Source organism: Rhinolophus sinicus, chromosome 6 (genome assembly GCF_057876585.1).
Source record: "Rhinolophus sinicus isolate RSI-liver-muscle chromosome 6, RSI-T2T, whole genome shotgun sequence".
Classification (NCBI taxonomy): Eukaryota; Metazoa; Chordata; class Mammalia; order Chiroptera; family Rhinolophidae; genus Rhinolophus; species Rhinolophus sinicus.
Genome location: NC_142506.1, coordinates 50,754,262 through 50,768,272, shown reverse-complemented (window position 1 = coordinate 50,768,272; position 14,011 = coordinate 50,754,262). Strand labels below are relative to the sequence as shown.

Genomic DNA, 14,011 nt, shown 5'->3' with positions numbered 1-14,011 from the left:
GTATTCAAAACCAGATACATTTGCTATCAAAATATGAATACTTTCAGATCAATTCAAAGAGTATCAATTTCACGTTACAAATGGTAGGTGAGAGCAGAGGTGAGTTGTGGAGCTGGGATTCATGCCTGATGTGTCAGATGTGATGCAACAGAGGAATTTGTTAGAGATCTAAGAGGTGCCCCCTGGCAATGCCACTTTCCTCTTTTGGTTGGTACTGGCCAGCATATGTATCTATAAATACCATTCCCAGAGTTTTGTGATCGCTCTCATTCTGTGTGATTGGATGAATTTCTGTATGTTACTTAATTAGACTTGCCAACTATTAAGGAAAATACTAAAAGCAGCTGGGAATCTAACTGGAATTGTTGTCTTTTCTATTGTAAAACTTGAACTAGCATAATGATGCCAGGGTTTAATATACTGTTAAAGTTTTTAAACTATACTTAGGAACATTTCCTGTCATGGCAGAGTTGCTATTTCTATCCTAGTCACTAGAACAAGCAAAAATAAAGAATACTCCTTTGACCAAATGGAAAAGCACAATTGCACTCAGGAATTGTCGAATTCTTCTGTAGCTTGTTTCCTTATTTGTTTTTTTCTTCTTTTTAGGTCTTCATTTTCTATTTTTTGAACTTTTTTTGTGTATATATATTTCTTTTATAAGCCAACTTTAATTTTTTGGGGGGAGGGAAAGGAATGGAAAGAAAGGAGGAAAGTAGGAAGGAAGGCGTTACAAAGAAGGGAAGAAAAGTAGAAAAGATTTGGCTAATAAGGCTGAGAGCATAGGAGATCGTATGAAAATACGCTTATTCATCACTATTGGCCACTTACAAAAGGACAGGGAAATGTCAGTGATGACATCTGTAAGCCCCCGGAAGCCGTCAACAGTTGTGTAAGAGCTGTCGAAAAGTTGGGCCTCTTTATCTTTTTATAAAAGATAGCAGAGTATTTTTTATTTCCCACTGAAGAATGAATTAGATTTTTGCCTGTCTGTATATGAGTTGAGAACAGTGCTACTTGTTCCATTTCTGTGTCACATTTCATGAAGCTTTTCCTTTTATTACAACTAAGAATGATAGGAAATGCTAGCTACAGTAGTACAGAAAACAGGGTAAGAGTGCTGACAGAAGCTTTGTAACCTAAATACGATCCTACTGTGGCGCAAATGTACCCATCGTTTCCCTTACCATTGGGTTGCAAACCACACATAAAGATTACTTCTTTCACAATAAAAAGATTACCTGTTTTTAAAATAATGAGTGTAAGAAACTCAGTGTAACCTATAATATGATTTTTAAATTTTGAAAAATGTCCCATAAGCAAGGGAGACTTCATGTCTAATGAAACTAAAATGCTTTTAAGATTTTGCATTTTCATATGCTTAGTCAAGTGACTGAGAATCTTGAATTATCCAGAATTCCTCCTTCCCACTGTTCACCAGTACTTGTGCTTTGGGACCCGTTAGATTACACTGTGCACACGACGTGGGACTCTGATTAAGTCTATTTGCATGAGACACATGCTCAGGTTGGGGTTTGTGTCCTTTTCTATAAATAACTGCTCTTTTTTGTTTTATAATTTATTGGGGTGACAATTGTTAGTAAAATTACATAGATTTCAGGTGTACAATTCTGTATTACATCATCTATAAATCCCATTGTGTGTTCACCACCCAGAGTCAGTTCTCCTTCCATCACCATATATTTGATGTCATTCCAACAGACAGACATGACCCTCATCTCCCACCCCCAATCCCCCTTACCCTCTGGTAACCACTAAACTATTGTCTGTGTCTATGAGTTTTTGTTTCTCATTTGTCTGCTCTTTTGATTCAGATTTTTAGGAGGAGATCTGCCAGGCTACACTAACACTTTGATGCTACTGAACGGCCATGGACAGAGGAAGTGTCAGATTCAGACTCTCGAGGGTTACTTGTCTATTTCAACAGACATGACATTGATTCTTCTTCTTCTGAGGTTCATCCATGATAATGTCTGTGGTCTGGGTAGTTGTGGGTTTCTGTGTGGGCAGTGGTGTGTCCACTGCTCCCTTCTGCTCCTGGCACTGTCACTGGTGAACTTGGCTTTCACTAAATGATCTGACAGGTCTTTCTTGGGTATTTCCTCAAGTGTCCCCTAGTAACTGCTTGTTAGGTGGTTCAACAGGCCTTGCTTAGGGATTAAAGTCCTATTTCATGTGAAGTGCCTTATAATGTACATCTTTCTCTAAAAACATTTTGAATTATTAAAAAGTCAATATAGCTCCACCATAAGTAATTTGGGAAGTATGGGAAACAATAATGAGGAGAGTGAAAGCACTCCTAAAAAGCACTCTGAGATAGCCACGGCTAAAACTGTGGCACATGGTCCTGTCTTCTTTGAAGGCGTGAGCTCTCAGTAGCTTTATTATTGGAAGGAGTCCCACTTAATATCTTCCCCTCCTCATATCTGATAGTTTTCATGGGCCACTAATGAACCACTATCATATGTCCCTTTGCCCCCTCCTGTTTGTGAGGCCCACATCCCTGACGTAGCCTCCATTGCCCGTCTGAGATTGCTGTGTCCTGGCAAAATGACCTTCTGCTACCATCGCTTTGACTTCAGCCAACGGCACCACTCCTACCTAGAGTATTATGAAGCCTGTACCTTTTCACAGACTTCCCCTTTCTTCTCCCAGACTCTAACTGTTCGCAAGATGTTTTTGAGCTTCAGGAACAATAGAAGGAAAATACATCACAGAGAGTAACTATCACACCTTCACAAACCAGATCTGTTCTTGAGTCCCTTGGAAGCCATTTCCCTGTTGTTCTCCCCGTGTCTGGGGACAGTGTCCAACAGCCCAAACACTGAAAAATCTTTCAGGCCTATTCAGGCCCAGAGTCTGGGCTAAATTTATTTAGTGAGGAAAGGGTAAATTTTTCTTTCATCCTACTCTTGTTCACAGTTTCTGAATGCTCATATCTGACTCTATGATTGACCTCTTCCTATGACATTTTAGGATTGACCGTTTCCAAAGGCATGTTGACATAATACCACCCCTGTTGACAGAGGTGTAGACTGTCGTCCATTGTTACTTGCTGGTCTTCCTTTAGGACATTTCTTGAATCAGAAGCACATAGTCACTAGAATATAAGCTTCGTAAGTAGAAGGCATCTGTGTCCTTTGCTCTGTCTCTGGTATCTTTAGTGTGCCTAGCATCTATTGGGTGTTCACTAAATATTACTGAGTTCACTAAATATTACTATACTTAACAAAGAAAATATTAACCTAAAATTGGCTGTTTTTATCTTTCTTATTTTGTTTAATGCTGTATAAGGTACAGTTCCATATTCATGGTTCAAGTTCCAGATCCTAGATTCCGAGGTCCCTCCGTGACATAGAATGTGTTTAGTTGTAGAACACAAAATGAAACTTCCCAGGATTACCAGTCTATAGGTTTCAAATAATCTCTAATTAAAGGCAAAGATAGATGTTATCTAACTGCAGGAAAATATATCAAATGTCCTGAAACAGCCTAATAAAGTTGTTTTTATTCCATGGAAAAATGAGTTTTATGAGCTCGTTACAAACAAAACATGATTTATTGGTTGAAATATTGTAGCACTCTGGAAAACCCAAGCAAGGGTCTATAGCAAGGACATAACAAGTCTCATAAATATAAAATGACAAATTTGGCAGTTGTAAATTTATCTCTAGGCCTAAAATAACATCATATTAAGTGAAATAACAGCTTTAGGTTATACTTTTTTTTTTCTAGAGAGTTTTTGAAAAATTTTAAAGCCATTACAAAGTATCCTGATACCCTGCAGATACTCTATCTTTTTAAACATGTTTCAAGGTCAGACCATTTGCTTCCAGCGTAGAAAAGTAGCAGTTGTAGATATTTCTTTTCCCATAGTTGAGAGTAAGTGAGTAGGTCAGCTTTTCTGGAATATCAGATTTATGCTGGAGAATAGTAGATAATAAGACAAATATGGTGGATATTTGGATCACACAAAGCCCCAAATTGCTCTTCTGATATATTTCCACTCAGTCTGTCAGTCTAGTGTGCAATAAACAGCCATTTAGGAAGAAAAATGTCTTGTTTCTCTACAATAGGCAAATCTGCATTGCCTTGCCTTTTTATAAACATTCACCCTAAGTATGATTAATAATTTCCAGCCTCAACCATGCCCCCAAATTTGATCAATATGCCTAACTAACAGATGTGAAATGGCAGTGTAATAAATTTTTGGTCACTGATACTTTACCATAAACAGGAACAAATTATTCAAAGTATGAAAGACTTTTTAATTCAATGTCTTAACCTGCCTTTGAGCACACTCACACTGTTCCACCAACCCCTTTACAAGAGGAAGAGGTGCAAACAGTCAATCATAAGAGCCTGGCCACTGAGAAGGAGGAACTCACGGCGGCTGCTGCTCACGCCTGCCATGCTCATGCTCCATCCGCCCGTCCTGCCGATTCCATCACATGTTCACTCCCTCTAAGAAACCCTGGGAACAAGGCTTGCAGGGGCTGCCCCTAAAAGTTCAATAAGGTTGTGTTGGTGGGAACACTTCTGTAACTAGTAACGGAAATGAGTCATCTTAGCGAACAATGAATTTCAGGCCCACGGTGTCACAGAAAAAGGTGCAAGCAAATTCGCAGTGATGTGAACATTTTAAAAAGAAAGAATGGGACAGAAAGATAGTTATTGTTTAGATTGTATCGTACAAGTGATTCAAAATTCTCTCATCATCTTAAGCAAGACCTCTGTGGACTGTTATCTTCTGTGAGTAGTGAGGGCAGGAGAAGCCTGGGAGAGAGTTCATTGAAAAGTAGAGAGGTTATGGAAGAGTTGGGGAATAAACGTATGGGAATAATAAAATAATAAATGTTTTATTGGAGATGCAAAGAGAAGAGGATAATTCACTGCTTTAATCTTTTCAACTCTAAAGTGTTTTATCTGATGGTGACTGATTAGTTGTTCCGGAAGAGGACAGAACCATGTTTTAGACAGCAGATGACATACAAGGCCACAGAGCAAGTGTCTGGAAGGGAAAATTATTTAAAGTTGATGTGGTGTCAGGAAAGGCAAAGGGCTGCTTTTCCCAAGAACTTTAGAAACAGATTCAGTATTTCTTCATCTCTGATGATTAAGCGGTAAACGGAGTGATACGTTGTCTCAGGTTAAAGTGAAATGCCTTCTTGGTCGGTCTTAGAGTAAACAATCTGAAAATTCTTCTGCCGTGTGGTGAGGTGATAAAATGGTAACAAGAGAAACCAAATTTGCAGATAGGACCATTCAATGCATTTTAATAAATCCTAACGTGCACAGAAAAATGTGCCCACTTCTGCATTGGAGGTTCAGGGGTGATTACTGCACTAATGAAGGGCTGGCTATCCCTCTCTCAGGCAAGACAGACTTTGGAGGAATCATTATATCCACAGCAAAACAATCAGCACAAATGCTCTCAAGTTCCTCTAAACTTGTCTTTCCAATGGATCCACCAAGAGAGTGTCTCTGTTGGGTCAGTCTCACTATATCCCCATTTCCATCTGAATTGTGCACATGATATTAAAAGACTACTTGGAAAAAAAAAAAAAAGAGAAATCACTCAATGCTATAAATTATTGCTACCAAGATGTCATGATTTCTACCCCCAATCAAACCTTCAAGAATATTTTTCTCCTATTTATAGTCATATTTCTTCTTCAGTGGGAGTGATTATTTCAAGCCTTCATATCCCATAAGTCTCCTATTATGCTTATTCTCTACCATCCTCAGTATGAGTCCATAACTTTTCAAAGAAAATATAAATCAAAGAGGAAATTTATCAACTTTGTAACTCCCTCTGCCTCCCCCAAACACCCTATCTACACCCATTCTTGCCTCTCCCATCTGCACTAGGCTTCTCTGGGCTTAGAATCGTATCCTATTAGCACACCACTTCAGGGTTCTTGTTGTATGCTTTATGTTTCTTTTTTCTATCCTAAACTACCATATATTTATTGGTTTATTCACCACAGTGCTCTCCCATCATTAAATATTCCTGTGGAGATCTATGGTACGCTTTATTCTCCTGTAGCTCTGCTATTTTTACAAACTCAGTTGCACTTGCTGTCCCTAATTTCTCTCTGTAGTTTATTTCTCAATTCACCAAAATCTTGCTTGTATCTTCCACTTACAAACTGAAACTTTATTCACTATGGTCAATAATATTCTTCTTGTAACTAAATTTGATTATCACTTCTCAGACCTTAATTTGATCTCGTTGCAGCATTTTTCATTCCTTCTTATCTTTCATTACTCCATTTTCTGGTTTGCACCAACTTAATAGCCTTCACGGATTCCTCTATTTGCCTCTTAACTGTTAGAGTTTTGGAGACCCAAACATGGACTTTCTTATTTATTGGCTCTATACAGTCCGTGTATTTCTGAATTTTATTCACTATTGGTGTAATAACTGCTTACAAATACTCACCTAGAATCCCTTCTGAGCTCCTGACCTATAATTACAACTGTCTAGTATGGATCTTCATTGCATTTTTAACAGGTATCTCATATATTCAACACATTCAAAATTGTCCTTGTCATTTTATCCCCAAATCTGTAGAGACTTTTCCTCCTAAGTGTCTCTCAGATCTGTCCATTTAGCTCCATCCCCACTCCTCTCTCCTCATTCCAGCCACAATCACATCTCTCTGGGAACTACCAGAATCTTCCAGCTCGTATCCATTCTTCCCTTGTCCCGCAACCATATATCCATTTCACTGCATCTAAAATGATCTTTCCAGACATCAGATGCATGTACCTTCTAAATTTCAGCAACTCTAGTAGATCCCCCATTGCCCTTGGAATAAAGTTCAAACATTTTTAGCTTGAATATAAAACCTTTTTTGATGTAGCCATTTTTATCATTGCATCTGCTCAGATCCCAACTCTTTGCCCCATGTTGGACCTTCCAGCCACTGGATTGCTCTTTGTCAAATGACATTATATTCTTGAACACAACAAGCATTTGCATGTGCTTTCTTTTCTTGGAATATCTTCTTTGCTTCATAGCTCCTGTTTTCTCTTTAGGACTTGAGTTATGTATCAACTCCTCCAGGAAAAGTTTCCAAGTTCCCAAGATTGAGTGGATGGATGTCCTTTTAATGTGTCCCTGGAGCATACTATACTTACCCCACTGAAATTCTTCTTACACCATGTGCTTGAGTGGCCATTTATTTGCCTGTTTTACCTATTAAGTAGATCATGCACTCCGGAGGAAAAGGGCTGGTACCTTGTTTAGTACTTTTCCCAGTGTACTGAATAAGTGAATGAAGAGTTATACATTTGGTAACCAAAGCTTTGAAATTATATAAGCTTGTCAAAGAAGAAAGACTATAGAAAGAGTCAAGGAAAACAGGAGTCAGCAAAGATAGAATTTAAGAGACTTCCTCACAGTAGAGATTGGGAGGAGAAAGGCAGAGAAGAAGAGTTTGGGAGCCAGATGGAATGACAGCAAGGTAGATAAAGTGATGGAAGTCAAAAGAAGGTTCCAGGAAGAGAGATTTATCAGTAGCCTGTTAAGGAGAGAAAACGGAAGGTGTCAGAGGAAGCTGTGGGACTTTTGTACAAAGAAGCCATTGATGAACCTTTGTGAGAGTGTATTCAATAGAGTTTTCAGTGCAGGAGACAGAGTGCAGGGAGCTAAGGAAAGAGTTGTAAGTAGGAAGTGGGTGACACACGTGCGTAATACTCTTTCGTGAAGATTGACCTTAAATGGAAGGGGAATAAATTATAATAGAGTAGTACTTGGGAAAGTAACAAAACAGTGTTTTGGCACCTCAATAGTTTGAACAGTTTTAATTTGAAGTACATGAAAATACACATTAGCATAATAATAGTAAATTTCTAAAGACCCTACTTAAAGATAAAGTGAACTCTGAATTTATAATAGATTGTTTTTATTATAATGCAGTTATAAAATAATGATATTATTCATCTGTGGAATATATAAACCTGGCACCCATGTGTTGATATTACTATTGTACTGTCTCAAAGAAAGAAGGAGGTGGCAGAGGAGATTAAAAAGGGAAGCAAAATATTCCTGCGAAGCTTTCATTTCTCTGATACAATATGTTTCCCTACCATTGCATAAATGTTAACGGAAAGAAACAGTGTTTTTAAAAATTCTTTGATAAGCAGTATTTTTCTATCAACTCTGCTCTCTTTATGTTCAAATTGTCTACACTTACATGCACTATTTTATTACTACAGCCATTTTAATCAATAAAAACTAAGTGATTCAAATAATTAATTGTCTTATTAATTATTTGAATAAAAAAATCTATGGAGTCAGCCAATTGTTATTCGTAGCTTTTGTCTTTTTTATCCCAGTTTCAAAGTTTCTCTTAACACTCAAATTCAAATTCTGAACATGCTCAAGTATTAATATAATTAAAATGGATTCTACCATCCCACATATCTTTATTCATGGCTGCACTTCATCTACCATTTCAGTCAGACAGTTTTGCAATTAAACTGAAGTTCATTAATAACATTTTTTTCATGTGAAGGAAAAATATTTACATTTTTTCAGCACAGTTAGGTCTCAAGCTCTGTTGCTTTTATAAATAAAATCTTCTCATACAGAGTTCGATTCAGTTAGTTTCCTCTAAAACTACTGGGAAAGTTGCAGCTTAGGAATTTTAGCATGGCTCCCTAGAGGCAAAATTAAAGGATTATGCTTAGGTTCATTTCTATCAGCCATGGAAGGATGGATTAGGTCCCATGAGTCTCATCTCAAATACTATTAGTCTGCTGAGCTTTTTCCTTGATTTTTTAAAGTTGGATTTCTGGAAGAAAAAGAAATTGATGTCCTAACCATTTTGCATTCCAAATGTATCTAAGCATGTACTTGAATTTTAAAATATGAACTGGCAGGTTGAAATAAGTTTTGTGCTCATCCTAGGTGTTCATTAAAAAGAGAGGATGACAGTTGATGTTTCTTATCCTCTATTGTTTTAGACATTTAATAAATCTTCAGGGCTTCTTATGGTAAACAGTGTGATTTTTGATGCAAAATAACACATTTGAAATCTTTACATACAAATTATATACTTTCCTCTTATTTATTCTTGGAGCTACAATTGGATGTGTGGCTTAAATCAAGATATTGACTCTTTTAATTCAGTCTTTCAAAAGTAGTAAAAATTCAAGCTTTAATCATATCTAGTAGCAAAGCAAAGTGGGCCTTTTTATAAGCATTGAAGAAACACTCAAACATAAATATTTTCTTTTTAAAGTTAAATTCACTTTCCCTGACTTTATTTTCAATACAAATGATGTATTCCACAAGTACCAGCGGCAAAGCGCATGACCAAGGAAATAAAAAGGTTTTAAGCAGTGTTTCTGTCATTCAGGATCCTTATGAAATGATTGGAGAGACTAATACCAGAACACAATTAGTTACAGTTAAAGATGTCAGGCCTTGGGGGCTCCTTGGAAGGAAAGCTGGCTCCTGTGGGAATCAAAAAGGATTCATGGTGGGGAGGGAGTGTATTTGAGTGTTCCCAGGGGATTGCCTAGACTTTCATCTGTCTGGTGAAGAAAAGCAAAAAGGAGGCTTTTCTGGAAATAGATGCTAAAACAAAACAAATGAAAAAACAAACAAACATAAAAAACCCAGTACCAGTGTGCTCTAGATCACTAAGTGATCCAGGTTGACAAGAAGAATGAACAAGGAAATGGGATGTAAAGACAGGGTGTGGGCTGGATGAGTTCCAAGGTACAACTTTGCAGAAGAGAAATGAAAGTTGTCCTGTAGGACACCATTAGGGAGTGAGTTGGGTGATGGGGAGAAGGTAGAACCTTTGATCGATTTAACTTGGAAAGTAACAAGACCCACATTTGTTTGTTTCTACTATGTTCCAGATATTGTGTCATATACTTCAGCTGCCTTATCTTTAATCCTTACAACAAGCACAAGGTTAGACTTTGTTCTTTAAAAGATCAAAGGACAACATTGTGGAGAATAGATTAGAAGGCCGCCAGGCTGGAAGGCCTTTGGGGAGGTGACCAAAGCATCTTTTATCTCTCCTTTTCTATTGACTTTATTCTGTGTCCTTGAAAGCAATTTCAACTTCCCAGGTTACTGAATAACATTCACATTGATTGCTGTCTTCACTTTCTCCCTCTCCCAGTTTCTTTTGTTATTAATATTTTGCATTTGTGTGATATGTTTGTCACAACTAATGAACTAATATTGATACATTAATTACTGAAGTCCTACTTTATTCAGATTTTCGTTTTTATCTAATGTCCTTTTTCTGTACCAGAATCCCATTCAAGATACCACATTACATTTAGTTGTCACATCTCTGTAACTTGCTCTAGACTGTGAGTGTTTCCTTGTTTTGGTGACTTTGACAGTTTTGAAATGTAGTGGTAAGATATTTTTTCAAATATCCCTGAATTGGGATTTGTTTGATGTGTTTTCTAATGATGAAACAGGGGTTATGAGTTTTTGGGAGAAAGATTGCAAACATAAAATGTCATTTTCATCACATCAGGCCACCATTGATCTGTTTATCATCTCTATTGTTTTGTCTTTCCCAGAATGTCATGTGAATGGAGCAATACAGTCGATAGCCTTTGTAGACTTGCTTCTTTAAGTTAGCAATATATATTTAATGGTATACAGTATATACTAATCACTGATAATGGATAAAGGGATCTTTCCCCTCCTTTTGCATACTGTGCTCTTTGGAAAAAAGTTATTAAACGTAGACCAAATTGAAAGAGTAGGAAGTTATGCTCCACCTCACTCAAAGGGGAAATATATATATAAACTACTTAGAATTTATTGGCAGGGGAGATCTGTCTATTCTCTCCATTTATTGCATCATTAATTTATATCAGCATGAACCTACAATTACTTTTTTATATTTTTGGATATACTCGTAGTCTAATACTACTTAATTTATTTTATTGCAAAAATTGGTCCATCTTTGACAATTGGGAACTCTTTCAGTTGATTCCTGTGTCCCTTTGGCATACTCTGACTGTGGGAGTTTTGGTTAGTTTGGCTGGTGGGGTCTTTCTGTTTGTTTGTTTTCCTTTTTAGTTTTAGTTTTGTTTTTAGCCCTTTTTTACCTTTTGGATAGGTACTCTAGGCTCATCTTCTGTATTTCCTGCCCCAGTTCTAGTTTCAGCCATTTCTCCAAGGAGCTTTAGTTCTTTTGACTGGAGAATGGTATTAGAAACCAAGATCTAGGTGTGCTCATTGTTACTGAGTGTAGTTTTGTTTTTTGTATATTTTTCAGGTCCTCTCCATTGACAAAGTGAGAAAATGCATGTGTGTACTAACCCATGTATTGATAAAAATTTTTACATGTAGCATCTGTATCTATATTGAAGCAAAGATAGTAAATATTGATGTTTCCAACTCTAATCCATTATCCATTTTTGGTAGATTGTGTCTTTCAAGTAATTGATTTATTTTACCTAAGATATCAAATTTGTGGGTAGAGTATTGTTTATAGTGTTCCTTTATTATTTTTTAATGTCCATGACTCAGTGATGATGACCTCTCTTATTTCTAATATTGGTAATTTTCTCTTCTTTCATTCTTTTTTTTTCATGGCTAGAAGTTTATCAAATTCATAGATCTTTTTCAATACCCAGATTTTGGTTTTATTGATCTTTTTCTCTATTGTTTTCCTGTTTTCAATTTCATTGATTTCTGTTGCAATTTTATTATTTTCTCTGCTTGTTTTAGGTTTAAATTGCTCTTCTTTCTCTAGTATCCCTTGATGCTAACATATAATCTTAAATTATTGCTTATTAGTATTTCTCTTTTTTATGCATTTAGTGTTATAAAGCAGTGTCTTTCTTACAGCTGATATATTTTGATAAATTATATTCACATATTCATTTCGTTAAAATATTTCTCTTCACACTTTTTCTTTGACCTATGGGTTACTAAGAAATGTGTTGCATAATTTCAAGATATTTAGATACTTTTCAGGTATCTTTTATTGATTTCTAGTTTAATCCCATTGTAACCTGAGAATATACTTTGTATGATTTCTATAGTTTTAAATTTCTTACGTTGCGTTTGTAGCCCACAATGTGGTCAATCTTGGTGAATATTCCATGTGTGCTATAAAATAATGTGTATTTTACAGTCATTGAATAGAATATTATATAAATGTGATCAAGTGATTGATTGTGTTCTTTAAGTCACCTGTATTCTTACTGATTTTCTACCTCTTTGATCTGTCAATTACTGAAAGAGTGGTATTAAAGCTTCCAACTATAATAATAGGTTTCTGTATTTCTTCTTTCAGTTCTATCAGTTTTTTCCTTACATATTTTGATGCTGCTGTTAAGTGCATACACATTTGGGATTGTTATGCCTTCTTGGAGAATTGACCTCTTTTTGCTTGCACAATGCCTTCCATTATCCCTGATAGTATTGCTTTTTATAAAGTTTGCCTTGGCTGAAATTAACAAAGCTAATATATATATATATATATATATATATATATATATATATATATTTGTTACTTTATCAAAAGTTTTTGATTAGTGGGAACATATTATTTGTTCTTTTTCCTACTTTTAAAGACATATTTGAGTCTTTATATTTAAGATGGGTTTCTTATAGACAATATATGTATAGTTGGGTCTTGTGTTTTTTGTTTGTTTTTGTTTTTTTGTTTTTTATGCTCTCTGACAATCTTTTTCTAACTGGTATACTTAAGCCATTATATTGAAAGTGATTATTTACAAATATTCATTACTATATACCATGTTCATATCTGTTTTGTATCAATTGCATCTGTTCTTTATTTCTTTTTTTCTACTCTTCTGTCTTCTCTGGTTTTAAATGAGCATTTTATATTATTCAATTTTATATTCTCTCTTAACATATCCATTATATTTATTTTTAGATTCTTTTTTAGTGGTTAACCTAGAGCTTACAATATATGCTTTAACCAATTTAATTCCATTTTAAAATAATGCTACACTGATTCACATGTCATGAAGCTACCTTATAACTGTTCTCAATTCTTCTCTCCCTTCCTTTATAACATAGTAGCTTCGTTCCCTTCACTTATTCCTATGGTATAATCACTTAATACATTGTTACTGTAATTAATTTGAACAGTTATTTCAGACAAATTAAATTACGAATAAGAAAAATAAAAGATTTTGTTTCACTTTCATTTATTCATTGCCTGATGCTCTTCCTTTTATGTATATCCAAGTTAAGACATATATTATTTTTCTTCTCTCTGAAGAACTTTTATAAACATTTCTAGCAGTTGAGTTCCACTGGCAATGTTTTCCCTCAGTGTTTGTTTTTCTGAGAAAATGTGCATTTCTCCTTTACTTTTAAATGAATTTTACTGGATGCAGAATTCTAAATTGGTATAGTGTTTTTTTCTTTCAATGCTTTAAATATTTCCCTCCATTCTCTTTTTGCCTACTTGGTTTCTGATGAGAAGCCCACTGTAATCCATATCCTTGTTTCTCAATAGGTAAGTGGGAATTTTTGTTTTTGTTTTCTGACTTCTTATAAGATATTTTCTTTTTCTTTGGTCTTCTGCAATTAGAGTATGTATGCATAGGTTTAGAGTTTTTGGCATTTGTCCTTTATAGTATTCTCTGAGCTTCTTGGATTTGGGGTTCATGTCTGTCATTAAGTTTGGAAAGTTTTTGGCCATTGTTATTTCAATATTTCTTCTCCTATACTCTTTCTTCTCCTCTTAGTATTCCAGTTATACAGATGCCAAACCTTTTGATATTGTCCCACAGTTTTGGATGCTCTGCTCTTTTCATGGTTTGGGGGTTTGTTTGTTTGCTTGCTTGCTTGCTTGTTTTTTCTCTTTGAATTTCAGTTTGGAAGGTTTCTATTGATCTGTCTTCAAGCTCACTGATTCTTTCCTCAGCCTTTCGCAGTTTACTGATGAGTCCATTAAGGCATTCTTCATTTCTGTTACATTTTTGATTTCCAACATTTCCTTTTGATTCT

General features: G+C 35.6%; 1 protein-coding gene across 11 annotated transcripts in view; it reads left to right on the top strand.

Moving 5' to 3' along the window:
• Positions 1-14,011, top strand: part of RGS7 (regulator of G protein signaling 7) — a 440,443-nt gene that overhangs the window by 319,893 nt on the left and 106,539 nt on the right. For 5 of the 11 annotated variants that reach the window (XM_088799096.1, XM_088799097.1, XM_088799098.1 and 2 more), the window contains one exon: positions 13,485-13,517. The exons of the other annotated variants lie outside the window; for them this stretch is intronic. In XM_088799096.1, coding sequence (XP_088655222.1) covers positions 13,485-13,517 — 33 coding nt within the window. The remainder of the gene's footprint in view (positions 1-13,484; positions 13,518-14,011) is intronic. 11 annotated transcript variants of the gene reach the window in all.